The 12896-nt window shown below is 46.7% G+C and overlaps 1 protein-coding gene across 6 annotated transcripts in view; it reads left to right on the top strand.

The window, feature by feature from the left end:
• arhgef12a (Rho guanine nucleotide exchange factor (GEF) 12a) overlaps positions 1–12896 on the top strand; it is a 71138-nt gene that overhangs the window by 18593 nt on the left and 39649 nt on the right. For 3 of the 6 annotated variants that reach the window (XM_076290328.1, XM_076290327.1, XM_076290325.1), the window contains exons 2-4: positions 7284–7304; positions 9266–9360; positions 11431–11490. In XM_076290328.1, the coding sequence (XP_076146443.1) occupies positions 7284–7304; positions 9266–9360; positions 11431–11490 (176 nt within the window). Of the gene's footprint in view, positions 1–3675; positions 3793–7283; positions 7305–9265; positions 9361–11430; positions 11491–12896 lie in introns of those variants that run through there. The other 3 variants (XM_076290326.1, XM_076290330.1, XM_076290329.1) reach the window with 3 other exon arrangements.

Here is a 12896-nt window from a genome sequence, read left to right as displayed (position 1 = left end):
TTTATACTATGCCCTAATGGTGCATGCCTCTCCCTTTCCCTCTCCCTTGCTAGTGTGCCTGAATTTGATGTGGGTAGGCTAGTCTGAGTATGTTATGGGGTAGGCTGATCTGTTGTGAGGTAGGCTAGTCTGTTGTGGGGTAGGCTAGTCTGAGTCTGTTGTGGGGTAGGCTAGTCTGAGTCTGCTGTGGGGTAGGCTAGTCTGCTGTGAGGGTGGCTAACCTGTTGTGAGGTAGGCTAGTCTGTTGTGAGGTAGGCTAGTCTGTTGTGGGGTAGGCTAGTCTGCTGTGGCGTAGGCTAGTCTGCTGTGGGGTAGGCTAGTCTGCTTGAGTGTGCTGTGTGGTAGGCTAGTCTGTTGTGGGGTAGGCTAGTCTGTTGTGATGTAGGCTAGTCTTATGTCGTAGGCTAGTCTGCTGTTGGGTAGGCTAGTCTGCTTGAGTGTGCTGTGGGGTAGGCTAGTCTGTTGTGATGTAGGCTAGTCTTATGTCGTAGGCTAGTCTGTTGTGGGGTAGGCTAGTCTGCTGTTGGGTAGGCTAGTCTGCTTGAGTGTGATGTGGGGTAGGCTAGTCTGCTTGAATCTGCCCTTCTCTGGCAGGGGATGAAAGGGCTCTAAAGAGGGGAAGTAACAGCACCACCTTCTCTGTAAACACCTGTGTGTGTGTGTGTGTGTGTGTGTGTGTGTTGGAGGGAGTGAGATGAGTGAAATTGTGTGGTAGGCATGATCCCAATCTGTGTGTGAGTGAAGAGTGGAGTGATGAATATAGTGTTATGAGTGTGTATGTATCTGTTTGTCAGTGTGTGTGAGCAGGAGCTGGGGAGAGGACCACTTTAAAAAAAAAAAAAAAAAAAAAAAAATTCACTGGTTGGACAGCAGACCTTGTTGATGGGGCTACCTTTGTCTGGCTCTGCATAGCACATGCCTGTATCTATGTGCGTACGTGTGTGGTGGGGGGTGCATACATTTGTGAACATGTCATCTACATATGGTATTGTGTGTGTTTTTATGTGCATATTTGATCTGTTCTGTTGTGCCTCTTTCTTTCTTTCTTTCTTTCTTTCTTTCTTTCTTTCTCTCTCTCTCTCTCTCTCTCTCTCTCTCTCTCTCTCTCTCTCTCTCTCTCTCTCTCTCTCTCTCTCTCTCTCTCTCTCTCTCTCTCTCTCTCTCTCTCTCTCGCTCACTCTCTGTGTGTGTAAGATGTCATGTGCTCAGTGCCCTGTGGTCAGGGTAGTAGTCTGCAGTGGCGTGTGTTGTCCTTTCTTGGTCTTTTGGATGTGAGCACACACACTCCTCTGGTGCCCTGAGAATGGATCTCCGTGTGTGCGTGCGCCGTGCCTCAGACTTGAGCACATGCGTGTGCTCTTCTCCCTCCAGTAATCAGTCTCCTCTGGCTCACTTCTGTTATGGATACGGCCCCGGTCTGGCTCTGACAGGGCCCTGATAGCCCAGTTTTGGCACTGATATTTGTCCAGTTATGGCCTGAAGCGGTTGTAGTTTCCATCAACTTTTTAATGCAATACTTCAAAATGTAAATAAAAAAAGGTTGAGGGATACATGAATAATAATTAACGCCAGTGTATATAAATGAATGAAAGTGAATCGAAAAAATAACACCAAGATCATAGGGTCAATCCCCAAGTTATGAACATGTGATTAATATAAAGCATCATATCAGTACTACACTGTAATGGTGTTGGATAAAGTCATGTAGGCTAAGTGTAAAGTGAATGCACTCTAACAGTCCTCATCTCTAGTTGGCATATATTTGCGCCTCTGACTGAGGATTTCCCTGACATTGCTTACTGAGGAACACTCAGTCAGCGTTGGGGTTGGGGGATTTGTGATGAGCACAGATCACATGGAATTAAGGACATTGTTTTCATTTGTTTGTTTGTCCCATTTGAGAATGAAAAGATCTTAAGCGGGCTAAATACCCAAGGTCAGCTGTCAACCACGGGTCACCAGGTCGTGCTGAGCTTTGCTGTTGCCGTGGTGTTGCTGTGGCGTCCATGCCAGGCTCTTGTCCATGAAGTCTGTTTCTTTTCACTCTCCTTCCTCCTCCTCCTCCTTCTCCTCATCATCCGCTGCATCCTCTTCTGGTGTGCTAGCTGAGCCCTGTGCAGCCTCTCACAGATAAGCACTGTATTCTGCTCCGAGTGAGTGTCCCCTTTTGGCACTTAGCGGAGCTGGGTCCCCCGCCTCACACCCACCCCCCATCGTCCTCCCCCCAGTGAAGCACAAAACCTCAATTCAGCCCCCCTTCAGAATACTCACACACACACACACACACACACACACACACACACACACACACACACACACACACAGCGCTACCCCCTACTTCCACCCCCCTTCTTCAGCACTTCCTGTGGCTTGTGTGTCCCACAGCCCTGCAACCAACCCCCACACACTCTCTCTCTCACACACACACAGACACACACATACACGGACAAGCACACTCACTCATACTCAACCTTGCGGACAGAGACTGACATACAGACACACATACTCATTAACTCAGTAATGCACACGCACACGCACACGCACACGCACACGCACACGCACACGCACACGCACACACACACACACACACACACACACACACACGTACACAAAAGTCACTTTCCGAGCCAGAGAGTGATAGAGGCTAAGCGACCACATGTCGAACAGCACGAGTCATCTCCAAAAGGAACATTTTGTGTTTGGGGGAGATTTGCCTTTTTGGACATTTCTTTTTTATTATTTGTTTGATATGGAGCCAGTCGTGTCGCCGCAATGACCATGTAAGACTAGCCCCAGTGTTTTATGATTTACAAGCCAAACACGAGCCAGAACCACAACAAGCCAAAAGTACAGAGTGGTAATCTCCGGTACGCCGAGATGTCTCTCGGAGATGGCGGTGCGAGTCGACCTTCGGCTTCTCCGTCCTCTCGTTGTTGGAGCAAGAGCTCGGAATCTCTTCCCAGGGTCCTCTAAGACCTGAACTGTCCCAATTCACAGAGGTGTCATTCACTGTTGCACTTTCAGTTCATCATAACAGCTCTCTTGCATGCTGTTGTGTGTGTGTGTGTGTGTGTGTGTGTGAGAGACAAACTCTTGCCTGTGTGCCTGCCCTGTGTGTGTACATGCCATTCACTGTTACTGAGAGTGTGTGTGTGTCTTGGCCCTGACGGTGGAGTGTATTACAGACAAGACGTCGTCTTATAAAAGCTCTATTCACGGCCTGCTTTTTACTCGGCGGGATTATTCCACGTCGCCTCCTGGTTTCCAGTGGAGTCCGGCATGGAGGTGGGCCCCATCTGGCCCATGTCACAGCCAGAGTCAGCGCCAGCTGCCGCTGGGCTGGGGGGGGTTGGGCCAGGCGGGCGGTCATTGGCTCCATGGCGTTTCCCGGTCAGGTTAACCACACGGTGTCTTTTCTGGGCCGCTGGTCGGGTGTGACGGTGACGCCATGACCCAAAGCACCGTCGCCGGTTTCTCCTCCCCTCACTTTTGCCTCTTCTCTTCTCTCGCTCCTCTCACTGGACCAGTGTGTTGTGTCTTAGCCTAGCAACCGCTGCTGCATCAACAAACTGCTACTGTGTGTGTGTGTGTGTGTGTGTGTGTGTGTGTGTGTCACCCCCAACTTTACATGAAGTAGCTACATTGCATCAGCTTTGGCAATAGTGGCTCGTTGCAAATAGCAACACTGGGAGGAAAGATCAAGTCCTGCTGGTCCCTGTGTGAATGGACCTCCAGTGACGGCCAGGGAGATAATGGAGTAATGGAGTTATCAGTCTGTTTACTCCTGCTGCTGTGAGTTGCTGTTGTGTTGTTATTATGAGAGGGAAATTGTATTTGAGAAAGTTCTAGATGGCGACAGCTAGATATCGGTTCTGTGGTTAATAGTGCTAGCAGTGTTCTCTTTTTCCGTGGTTGGTGGATTATGAGAAGGAATAACATGTTCCCTCAGTGTTCCATCAGTGATTTGGGATAATGCCCCTCCCCAATGCTACAAAAACACATTTCGGAACACACAAAGCAACGGTGCAAGGAGGCTGTTGATTATGATGTTTGTCTGTCTGGTTGGTTCCGGAGGTCCAGTTCCAGCCAAACTAAATCCGCTAAATCTTTTTGATCAATCCTTGCAAATGCCACTTGATTATTCTGTCTGGTGGGACATTGCTGTCTGCATAATTGTAATTGTTTACAAAATCACTGTTAAACCCTGTCCTTGACGAACCTTGCTGCAACACGTAGGCTATTCTCATGGTGAAATTTGCATTAGAAACCTCTTGATATTGGACCTTTTAGCTTTAGCTTGCAATCTGTTTGGAAGGTAAAAATAAATGTGCTAATTGGTTATATTTCCTGTGAAGGGTTTTTTAGGGTGAAAGGCTCCCCTTGGGAACTTTCTCTGCATCCTCTGCAGTGGTGCCTTGTCCTTTGGAGTAGATGTGGGATTAAATATTGAATATAAAATTGGCAGATGCTAGTGATTGATACACTGCCAACAAATGTAGATATTTTTATTTAAACATGCAGGTGTTCTTAATTGATAACTCGACTCATTTGACCAAACGATTCTGATGCATCATCACTACTGGGCACAAATGAATGAGTGAAAAGAAACTGACAGAGGATATATCATAGAGTGCAAAAACTCTGAGCATTTTGTTGTTTGTACATCAAATACATGTACTTTTTGCCCATTTAGGGGTATTTTTGTGCATACTTAGGGATATTTTGTTTGTTCAACAGGTAAAGATATTGTGATTAGACCTAATCATAGAGATATCATCACAGTAATAATCACTGAATTGTGATATTATTGTTGTTGTGGGCCAAGCGATTTGTGAAATACTCTGTGATCCCCTAGTTTGGAGGTGGTGGCTGTGGGGAAGGATGCAGAGCTGGGAACTAATGAGCTAAGTTAAGCTAGTTCCATCTATTCCAGTCTGGCCCCAGGCCTGGCCTTTCCCCACAATGCCTTCCTGGCCAGGGCATCTCCACAGTAACGCAGGAAGTGGGATGTCAGCCAGGAGCTCTCACTGTTTCCGGGAATCCATCCCATAATGGGTGGTCGCAGCCTGTCTCATCGCTGAGTGTGAATGCACCAAGTCACACCACACCACACCGCACTGCAGAGCAGTTTTAATTTTAGATGGGGAATATGGCGTATGCCCTGTGCACTAACATAGCTCACACACTAAATTAACAGAACAGAAAACCACCTCAACTAGCTGGTTATGGAACCTGTACTGCCATGTCCATGATGCAAGAGCCATAAGAACATGTAATTACATTTCAGAGCATAGTACCATCAAATTACTGGTGAGGTTTACAAACCCATGCATGCATCTTTGTTAATATTGCATCAGTGATGCTTTGAGTGCAAGCAGCTTAAATCTTTATGGGTGTTAATCTGAGGCTATTTCAGTTGTTGTTTGTATAAAAGCAGTGATTATGATGTGCATAAATAAACAAGGAACAAACAAGGAATGCAGTTTCATAAACACACTGAAATCGTTTTCCCTTATCAACACAAAATGATGGCCCATTGCAAGAAGTTGCATCTGAATTTGACATTTCAGGGCCAGTTTTTGAATATTTGTTTTAGGCCACTGCTTTTTGGGTCATTCCATGTCAATTCAACCAGGGCCCACGCCCTAAGGTTTCAAAAAATTCTGAAAAAAAATAGTTGTAGGTGTACCTATGTTACCCAGGAGACACACTGTAAAATTTACATGGTTTAGTTCTTGCGCTATGGGCTTGTGAACTTTGACAAAAAAAAAAGAGTCTGAACAAAAGGCTGACAGTATTGATCTTACATGAAAGCAATTTTACAGTGTGTCTCCTGGGTAACATCTCAATTTTTTGAGACCTAGGTGCGTGGTCCCTGGTTGAATTGACGTGGAATGACCCTTTTGCATTGATTGAAAAATTCAGACTGCTGTATAGTTGTACCTCTATTTGTCTTCATGTCGCCATATATCTTCATGAAAGCACCACAACAAGATGCTTCATCCCTGCTTTAGCTTAAGAAGAGCACTTATCTGTAACGTAAATGATAAATAATCACCAGACCATTAAAATGCTACTAGTAGGCTACATCTGTGATGTTCATCAAGGCTTAAGAAAAGCCCTTTGATGTAATGGTACGCATGGTATGACGTCGTGCAGATAATGTGTGGACACTGGAATAGGTCCATAGCAACAGAACAGACAGAACCGAACTTCATTAGCCACTTCCCCACTGTCGGGCCAATGCTGGGCCAAATCTGGGCCAATTAAGGCCTGTGGCGACCCATCGTTTCCCGGTTATTATCACTCCTGGTCCTTGATCATGCCTCCGCGGAGTTTCCTCAGGGCAATTGTATTATTGTTTCTGGCCTCACCTTTACCCTCCAGCCAACCTGTGCTCATTGGTGCTTGAGGTAGAAGATTTATTGAGTTGGGAAAGGGAGGTTCAGCTCCCAAAACACGATAACTAGTTGTTCAAGTTATGTCAAAGGCTGCATTGCTTTTGCTGTCAACCGATACATTGGTCAGCACACAAAAGCAAGGAGTGAACCGAAAGTAAAGGTGGCACAATCTGTCTGTGTAGACCATAAACATGGTTGGAATATGACTCTTATCCCTCAAAGTAACACATTGTAGGAATTCCCCTTGACCTTTAGCGCTAACGCGATTCCTAGTTTGTCTAAAAACAATGAAATAAGGCCATGCTCCTATTCGCAATAACAACAACATATTGAAAGTCAGTGTAGCATCCACATTAATTTGAAGCCACTATTTTAAGGTAAAGGGACTAGGTTACAGTGTGTTCTATTGATTTGGTCGACTCTCGGTAGATTATGGTGCCTCTTGCTGGCAGTCATGTTGCAGCTGGGGAATATGAAGCGAACAGGCGAGTCAGACCTCTAATCTGTGTGCGGGCTGCAGGGGGTCGTCCGCTCGGCCCGGAGACCAGCGGGACAGAATAAAGGGGTCAGGATTGACATGCTGTGTATGAAAACTTCAGCAGAGTTATGTGCACATAGGATTAGGCTTAATGGCAATTACAGTGTAATCCCCAAGATTTGCAGTGCAGATCGATTTAGGGCTAAAGATTAGACGTCGGTTACTGGTGACGGGGAGATGAGAGGTAGTTAGGTAGGGAGATGGTCGAAGCCTACGGTAGTGTGGTTGGATGTTGGATGTGTTAATCTGTATTTTCCTGATTTGTTTATGTATTTTGAAGTTAACTCAAAATTCTAAAGCTTGAATAATTTTAACCCTCTCTCTCTTTCTTACTCTCTCTGCAGGTTTCCTAAAAAAGCAATCAGGTAAGAGACTGGTGTATTTGTTTATCTATATTTATTATTATATGATGTGTTTGACAAGAGTTTTTTTCAGCGGTGGCTGTTTGTAGTGTAGCGCAGGCGAAACTCCGCTGGCCAATCGGGCGCTGCCACGTCATATTTGAGCAGCGCAGGGCTCCTGGGTACAGACGCGTCTCAGTCTGGGCGACTGCAGCGGCACAAAAGCCTCCTGTTCCCACCGCCCGGCCCAGCCCTTCCCAGCATGCCCTGCAGAACAGAGGCCGCTCTCACGATGCAGGCAGCCTGCGGATAGGAAGGGAGGGAGGGAAGGGAAGGGGGTGGGAGAAGGTTTGGTAGTAGCAACAGCTGCTCTGTAATGCCTACCTGGGATAGCCTGTAGCTGGGGTTGTTGTTCTGGGAAGTCTGGGTGTGGAGGGGAAGAGAGAGAGTTGGACTGGATCTGGTAGCAGCTGCTCTGATGACGCCTAAGCTACCTGTAGCTTTGGTTCTTTTTTTCTTTTTTTCTTATGTATATTTGGTTATTATGAGTCAGTCAGCTGGTGTTGAGCAGCTGTGTCCAGGTTGGGCCGGGCCGGGCTGGGCTATAAAAAGACAAACAAGCTCTGCTGGTCAGAGTTGTCACTCACAAGTCATGTTGCCCTGGGTTACACAGGATTGAAGCTGTGTTAGTGTAGAGACATTGCCTGCTTTTAGATTTACCTGAGGTCATGAGCATGGCCTTGCCTGTGGCTCAGCAGTGTTTGTGCAGACAGCAGGCAGAAGGCTGTGGTTGTATAGCCAACAGGCAGTACGCGGTAATTAAAGTAGGGCATTCCACGCATCATCCTTAGGGAACAATGCAATCAGGTGCTTCTCACTAGGACAGCAGACTTTAAGAAAAAGAGAGGGAGCTGGAGCACACTGATCGCTTGCAGTCATTTCAGTGCAAACACTTGATTAACGTTTCGACACTACTGTGTCTTCCTCAGAGTAGGCAGTACAGGCAGTACGTGGTGTCTGTGTAGGCTGCTGGCAGAGAGCTTTATCTGTAAAGCCAACAGGCAGAAAGATGAGTCTGTGCAGGCTACGTTCAGAATGCTGTGGTTGTATAGGCTACTGGCAGAACGTTGGCTGTGTACCCTGCAGGCTGCAGGGCCCTGTGTGTGCAGGCTGTGTTTGGTTTTGGACTTTGCTGTGGTAGCCCAGGCGGTAGGCAGGGCCCGGTTTGGGTTGGGCCTGGCCCAGTTGGGGCCGGTCGTGCCTGTTGACGACAGGCCTGTGGCCGGGGCTGTATTTCTGGGTCGGTCTTTTCTTGGCACGAGTTGAGTGGCGGCTCCTAAAAGTTCTAGAAGGAAAAGCCCTTCACTGTCCCAATATGGTCACATGACTCGCACAGCCCAGACTGGCCAATCAGAATCATGTGTCCTATGTGACTGAGCATCTCAGTGGCTGAGGGTTTTCTGTTTGGAGACACCTCTGCTCTTGTTTTATGAGGCCTATATAGTGGGGGACAAACTACTAGAGATGCACCGATATGTTGGCCAACATTGGTATCGGCCAATATCGGCCTAGATTGAATGATATCGGCAGTTGGCAAATTTATATGACTAACCGATGACAGTTGCAGTGATTTTTATTATTTTGCATATGAAGGCCTGAAAGACCGAAAAATGGTTTAATTATTTTTTTTTATGAATATTTTTGTTTCCACTCTACTAAAGGCTATCAATAACAAGAAAAGCTAGGTAAACAAAGAAAGACTGTTGTTTGTTGTTATTTTTGCTGTTTTTGTTGTTATTTTTGCTGTGTTGTCCTGAACATTCTCTTGTATGTATAAATCATGCCATATTTATGTAAGTAAATCATAAATTAAATGTGTAGGTTATCATATTTATTGTACATTGACACATGTTTAGTACTGCACACCCTTTTTGGGGTATGTAAAACACTAATGAGCCTTCTGTTGTGCTTGTTCCCCATGGCAGAAGCAGCAGTATTCTCAGCAAAGACCACCCCCCAGACAAGAAGCCCAAGAGTGACAAAGGCTCACTCTCACCCCCCCATGAGTTTGACCCTACAGGTAACCAGCACCCCTCTCTCCTTTTAAACACACACACACACACACACACACACACACACTCAAAAACACTTGCAAACATACACAGACACACCTCCATAAATGTCCCAACACACTCTTGTGCTCATCCACTCTCTCTCTCACTCACACACACACACACACACACACACACACACACACACACACACACACACACACGCACACATACAGATACAGACACACCTCCATTAATGCCATAACAAACTCTTGTGCTCACTCTCTCTCTCTTTCACACACACACACACACGCTTGTCTGTCCAGAAGAAGGGCATGTGTGGTTTGATGTGTGTGTGTGTGTGTGTGTGTGTGTGTGTGTGTGTGTGTGTGTGTGTGTGTGTGTGTGTGTGTGTGTGTGTGTGTGTGTGTGTGTGTGTGTGTGTGTGTGTGTGTGTGTGTGTGTGTGTGTGTGTGTGTGTGTGTGTGTGTGTGTGTGTGTGTGTGTGTGTGTGTGTGTTAATGCACCTGTGTGCAGGTCTGCTGGTGTTTTCCATTTGTCTGCTGCTCACAACTGCAGTACAGCAAAGCTTTCAGGCTCCTGTGTTTAACAGCGCTGATGAGGCTTTATACAGAGACTGCTTAAAGCTGTGGCGGCCCAGTGCAGTACTGTCAGTACTGGTCCTGTTCTCTCCCCTCTCAAGATCATGCAGGAGACCCAGGGCCTGTTTCTGCCAAGCACCGGCAAACATGCACCCCATGTTTCATACTTGGCTGGCATGGAAGCCAATCATGCACATGATCTGTGAACCCTGCTTGTACTAAACCCACACTGCACATACTGTAAAAGGTCTCAAGCAAGCATGGCCAGGACTGATGACTACTAATGTGAGTGGTGTGCTAGTTCTGGTCCGAAACCGACCCGATCCTGGTCCAGTTCTAGTGGTTCTGTGCCAGAGTAGGACCACATTGGCTGTATAGTCAGCTGTCATCTTGCTTCCAGGTGACTCCATTAGAAAGAATGAGGTTCTATTCACAGATTTGACTGGGGAATCGGAGAATGATCATTTGGATAAAGAGAGGTAGAGAGGTTTGATTCACAATCTTTGACCGGAGAATTTGAGAATGGCCTCTTTCACAGAGAGGGAGAGAGTGAGTGAGGATTGCTTGGTAGTTCTGTACTGTAAAATTGGAGAATGACATCCTAGGTAGAGAAAGGGAGAGTGGACTTGATTGGCAGTTTTGACAGAGAGGATTGGAGAATGGTGTCTTAATGAGGGTGCTTTAGCCCTGGAAACTTATCCTTGTATGAGGTGCTGAGCGTTTAGCCTTGAAGTCACCAGTCTTTTAATAGGATTGTGTTCCCTCAATCCCGCACTCTGAAAGGGCCCCTCTATGTGTGTGTGTGTGTGTGTGTGTGTGTGTGTGTGTGTGTGTGTCCGTGTGTCCATTGGGCTGGTGTTGATCCACTCTCCGATGGACTTGGCGTTAAGCTGTAAGAGGCGATGTTTTCTCTAGCACTTAGTCATGCTTTCCAGCCATATAAAGGCATTTTCGCCCAGCTCCGAGCGCCCCTTTTCCTAAGGTGGGACACTGGTGTCATTCATGGTCACGTTGGAAACCTGCTCTCAAGGCCTGATGGGGCTTACTTTCACCATCTCACTGGTTTTGAGAAGGTTTTTTCCTTCAAGGCTTTCTCGCCGAGCTTTGCTTTTTGCATGACGTGTCATGACTTCTAACCAAACTAATACAAGTTTATTTTCCATCCAGTGTTCCATTCAGTCTTTATGATTTTTCTCCTGAATAGTGTGGCTGTCATTACTAATATCTCTCAGTATTGCAACTACCACCATATTTGTTTAACTCCTAACTGTCTGCACATGTAATCAGAGTGCTGTTCTGTGTGAACTGAAGCCACACCATTCATCCGTAATCACTGGTGGTGAATTTCTGCTCTTCCTTTTTCATTTAAGTTTTCTCTTTTTTTGTTCTCCATATCTCTCTTTCTGTGTGGGTGTGTTTTGCCTGTGCGTCTGGGTGTGTGTGTGATGTGTGTTATGGTATGGGTGCACAATGTTGCCTGTGCGTGTGTGTGGCCAGACGATCAACTGCAGAGGAAAGTAGGCAGTGAGGTGGTGGAAGTCCGGCCTGAGTCCTGCGGTAAGCCTGCTTGCTGCTGCCGTATTATGTGTGTGTACGCAGGAGTGTGTGTGTGTGTGTGAGTGTGTGAGAGACTGTGTATGGTGCCATGGCTCTGTCTTTGTTCATCCATTTTTATTGTTTGTGTGTGTGTGGTTCTCCATCTTTATTGTTTCTTTGTGAGTGTGTGTGAAGCTACTGTATGTATGTGTGTATGTTGTTCAAGCGTCTTTATTATTTGGTCTGTGTGTGTGTGTTATTTCATCCATCTTGGTTGTTTGGTGTGTGTGTGTGTGTGTGTGTGTGTGTGTGTGTGTGTGTGTGTGTGTGTGTGTGTGTGTGTGTGTGTGTGTGTGTGTGTGTGTGTGTGTGTGTGTGTGTGTGTGTGTGTGTGTGTGTGTGTGTGTGTGTGTGTGTGTGTGTGTGTGTGTGGGGGGGGTTCATCCATCCATCTTTTGTTGTGGGCTCTGTCTCCATCATTATTTGCATTCTCCTTGGCTGCCTTTGTCCCTGTACCCTCCTCCCTCTGGGTCTCAGTGATCCCTCTCTCCATCCCTCCATCTTCCTCAATTGCCACACCTCCTTCTTATCCCTTCCTGCATTTTTTTTAGCCCTGGCTAGGGGTGTCCCCTCTCCTTTCAAATACATCAGTTCAGTGCCCGTGAGAGCGGTCAAGCAGGGCTTGGGTTATTCACAATGACTTCCCTCAAGCAGCCTCTGTACACACCAATGAGGAAGAGGGAGGGAATTCTGAACTACCAATAGGAAAGCAGACACCAACCCAGCCACCAATAAGAGTGGAGACTACATCTGTGTGACAGAGCTCGGGTCATGGGCGGGTGGATGTCTCAGAGTGGCTTCCTGCATGGAGACTCCAACCTCAACACTTGAATGCCTTCTGAGCCAATGATGAGAGAAAGACGGAGAGAATGTCCAATGAAATGCAGCCATAGTGTTATTACAACTGATGGGCCTTGAGGTGGCAGACTCCAGTGGGAATGGGGATGGTACATGGCTTCCTTTGAGGAGATGTTTAGTTCACAGATGACAGCTCAACGGAGTGTCACCCTGCACTGTTGAGCTTGTATTTGTTTGCTCACCTTGCTGTTACTATGGTCAGTGTTGTCCGAGAGAAACAACAGGTTTGTGCAGGTACCTGGTGATTTTAAAAGGACACCAGGCAAGCCTGATTCTATTTCTCTATGAAATGAAACCCCCTAGCGTCTGTAGGCTACGTGTTGATACGTGTGCGAGCCCTCGCTCGGTCTGAACCTATTTTCCTTTTCTTTGCATCTTCCGTCAAGGATTTTCGCTGCTTCTTCGCCGGCTCTGCCATTATACACACGTTTGCAACAATCGCTAGCGTTTCGTTAGCCTGCCTCTGTGCTGTGGATGCAGGATGTAAAGTGATCCTGCTTCTCGCAACA

Source organism: Alosa pseudoharengus, unplaced genomic scaffold (genome assembly GCF_046254945.1).
Source record: "Alosa pseudoharengus isolate Yale_2024_CS ecotype anadromous, Long Island Sound unplaced genomic scaffold, YU_APseudo_1.1 YU_APseudo_1.1_scf_18, whole genome shotgun sequence".
Lineage (NCBI taxonomy): Eukaryota > Metazoa > Chordata > Actinopteri > Clupeiformes > Clupeidae > Alosa > Alosa pseudoharengus.
This window is presented reverse-complemented; position numbering and strand designations above follow the sequence as displayed.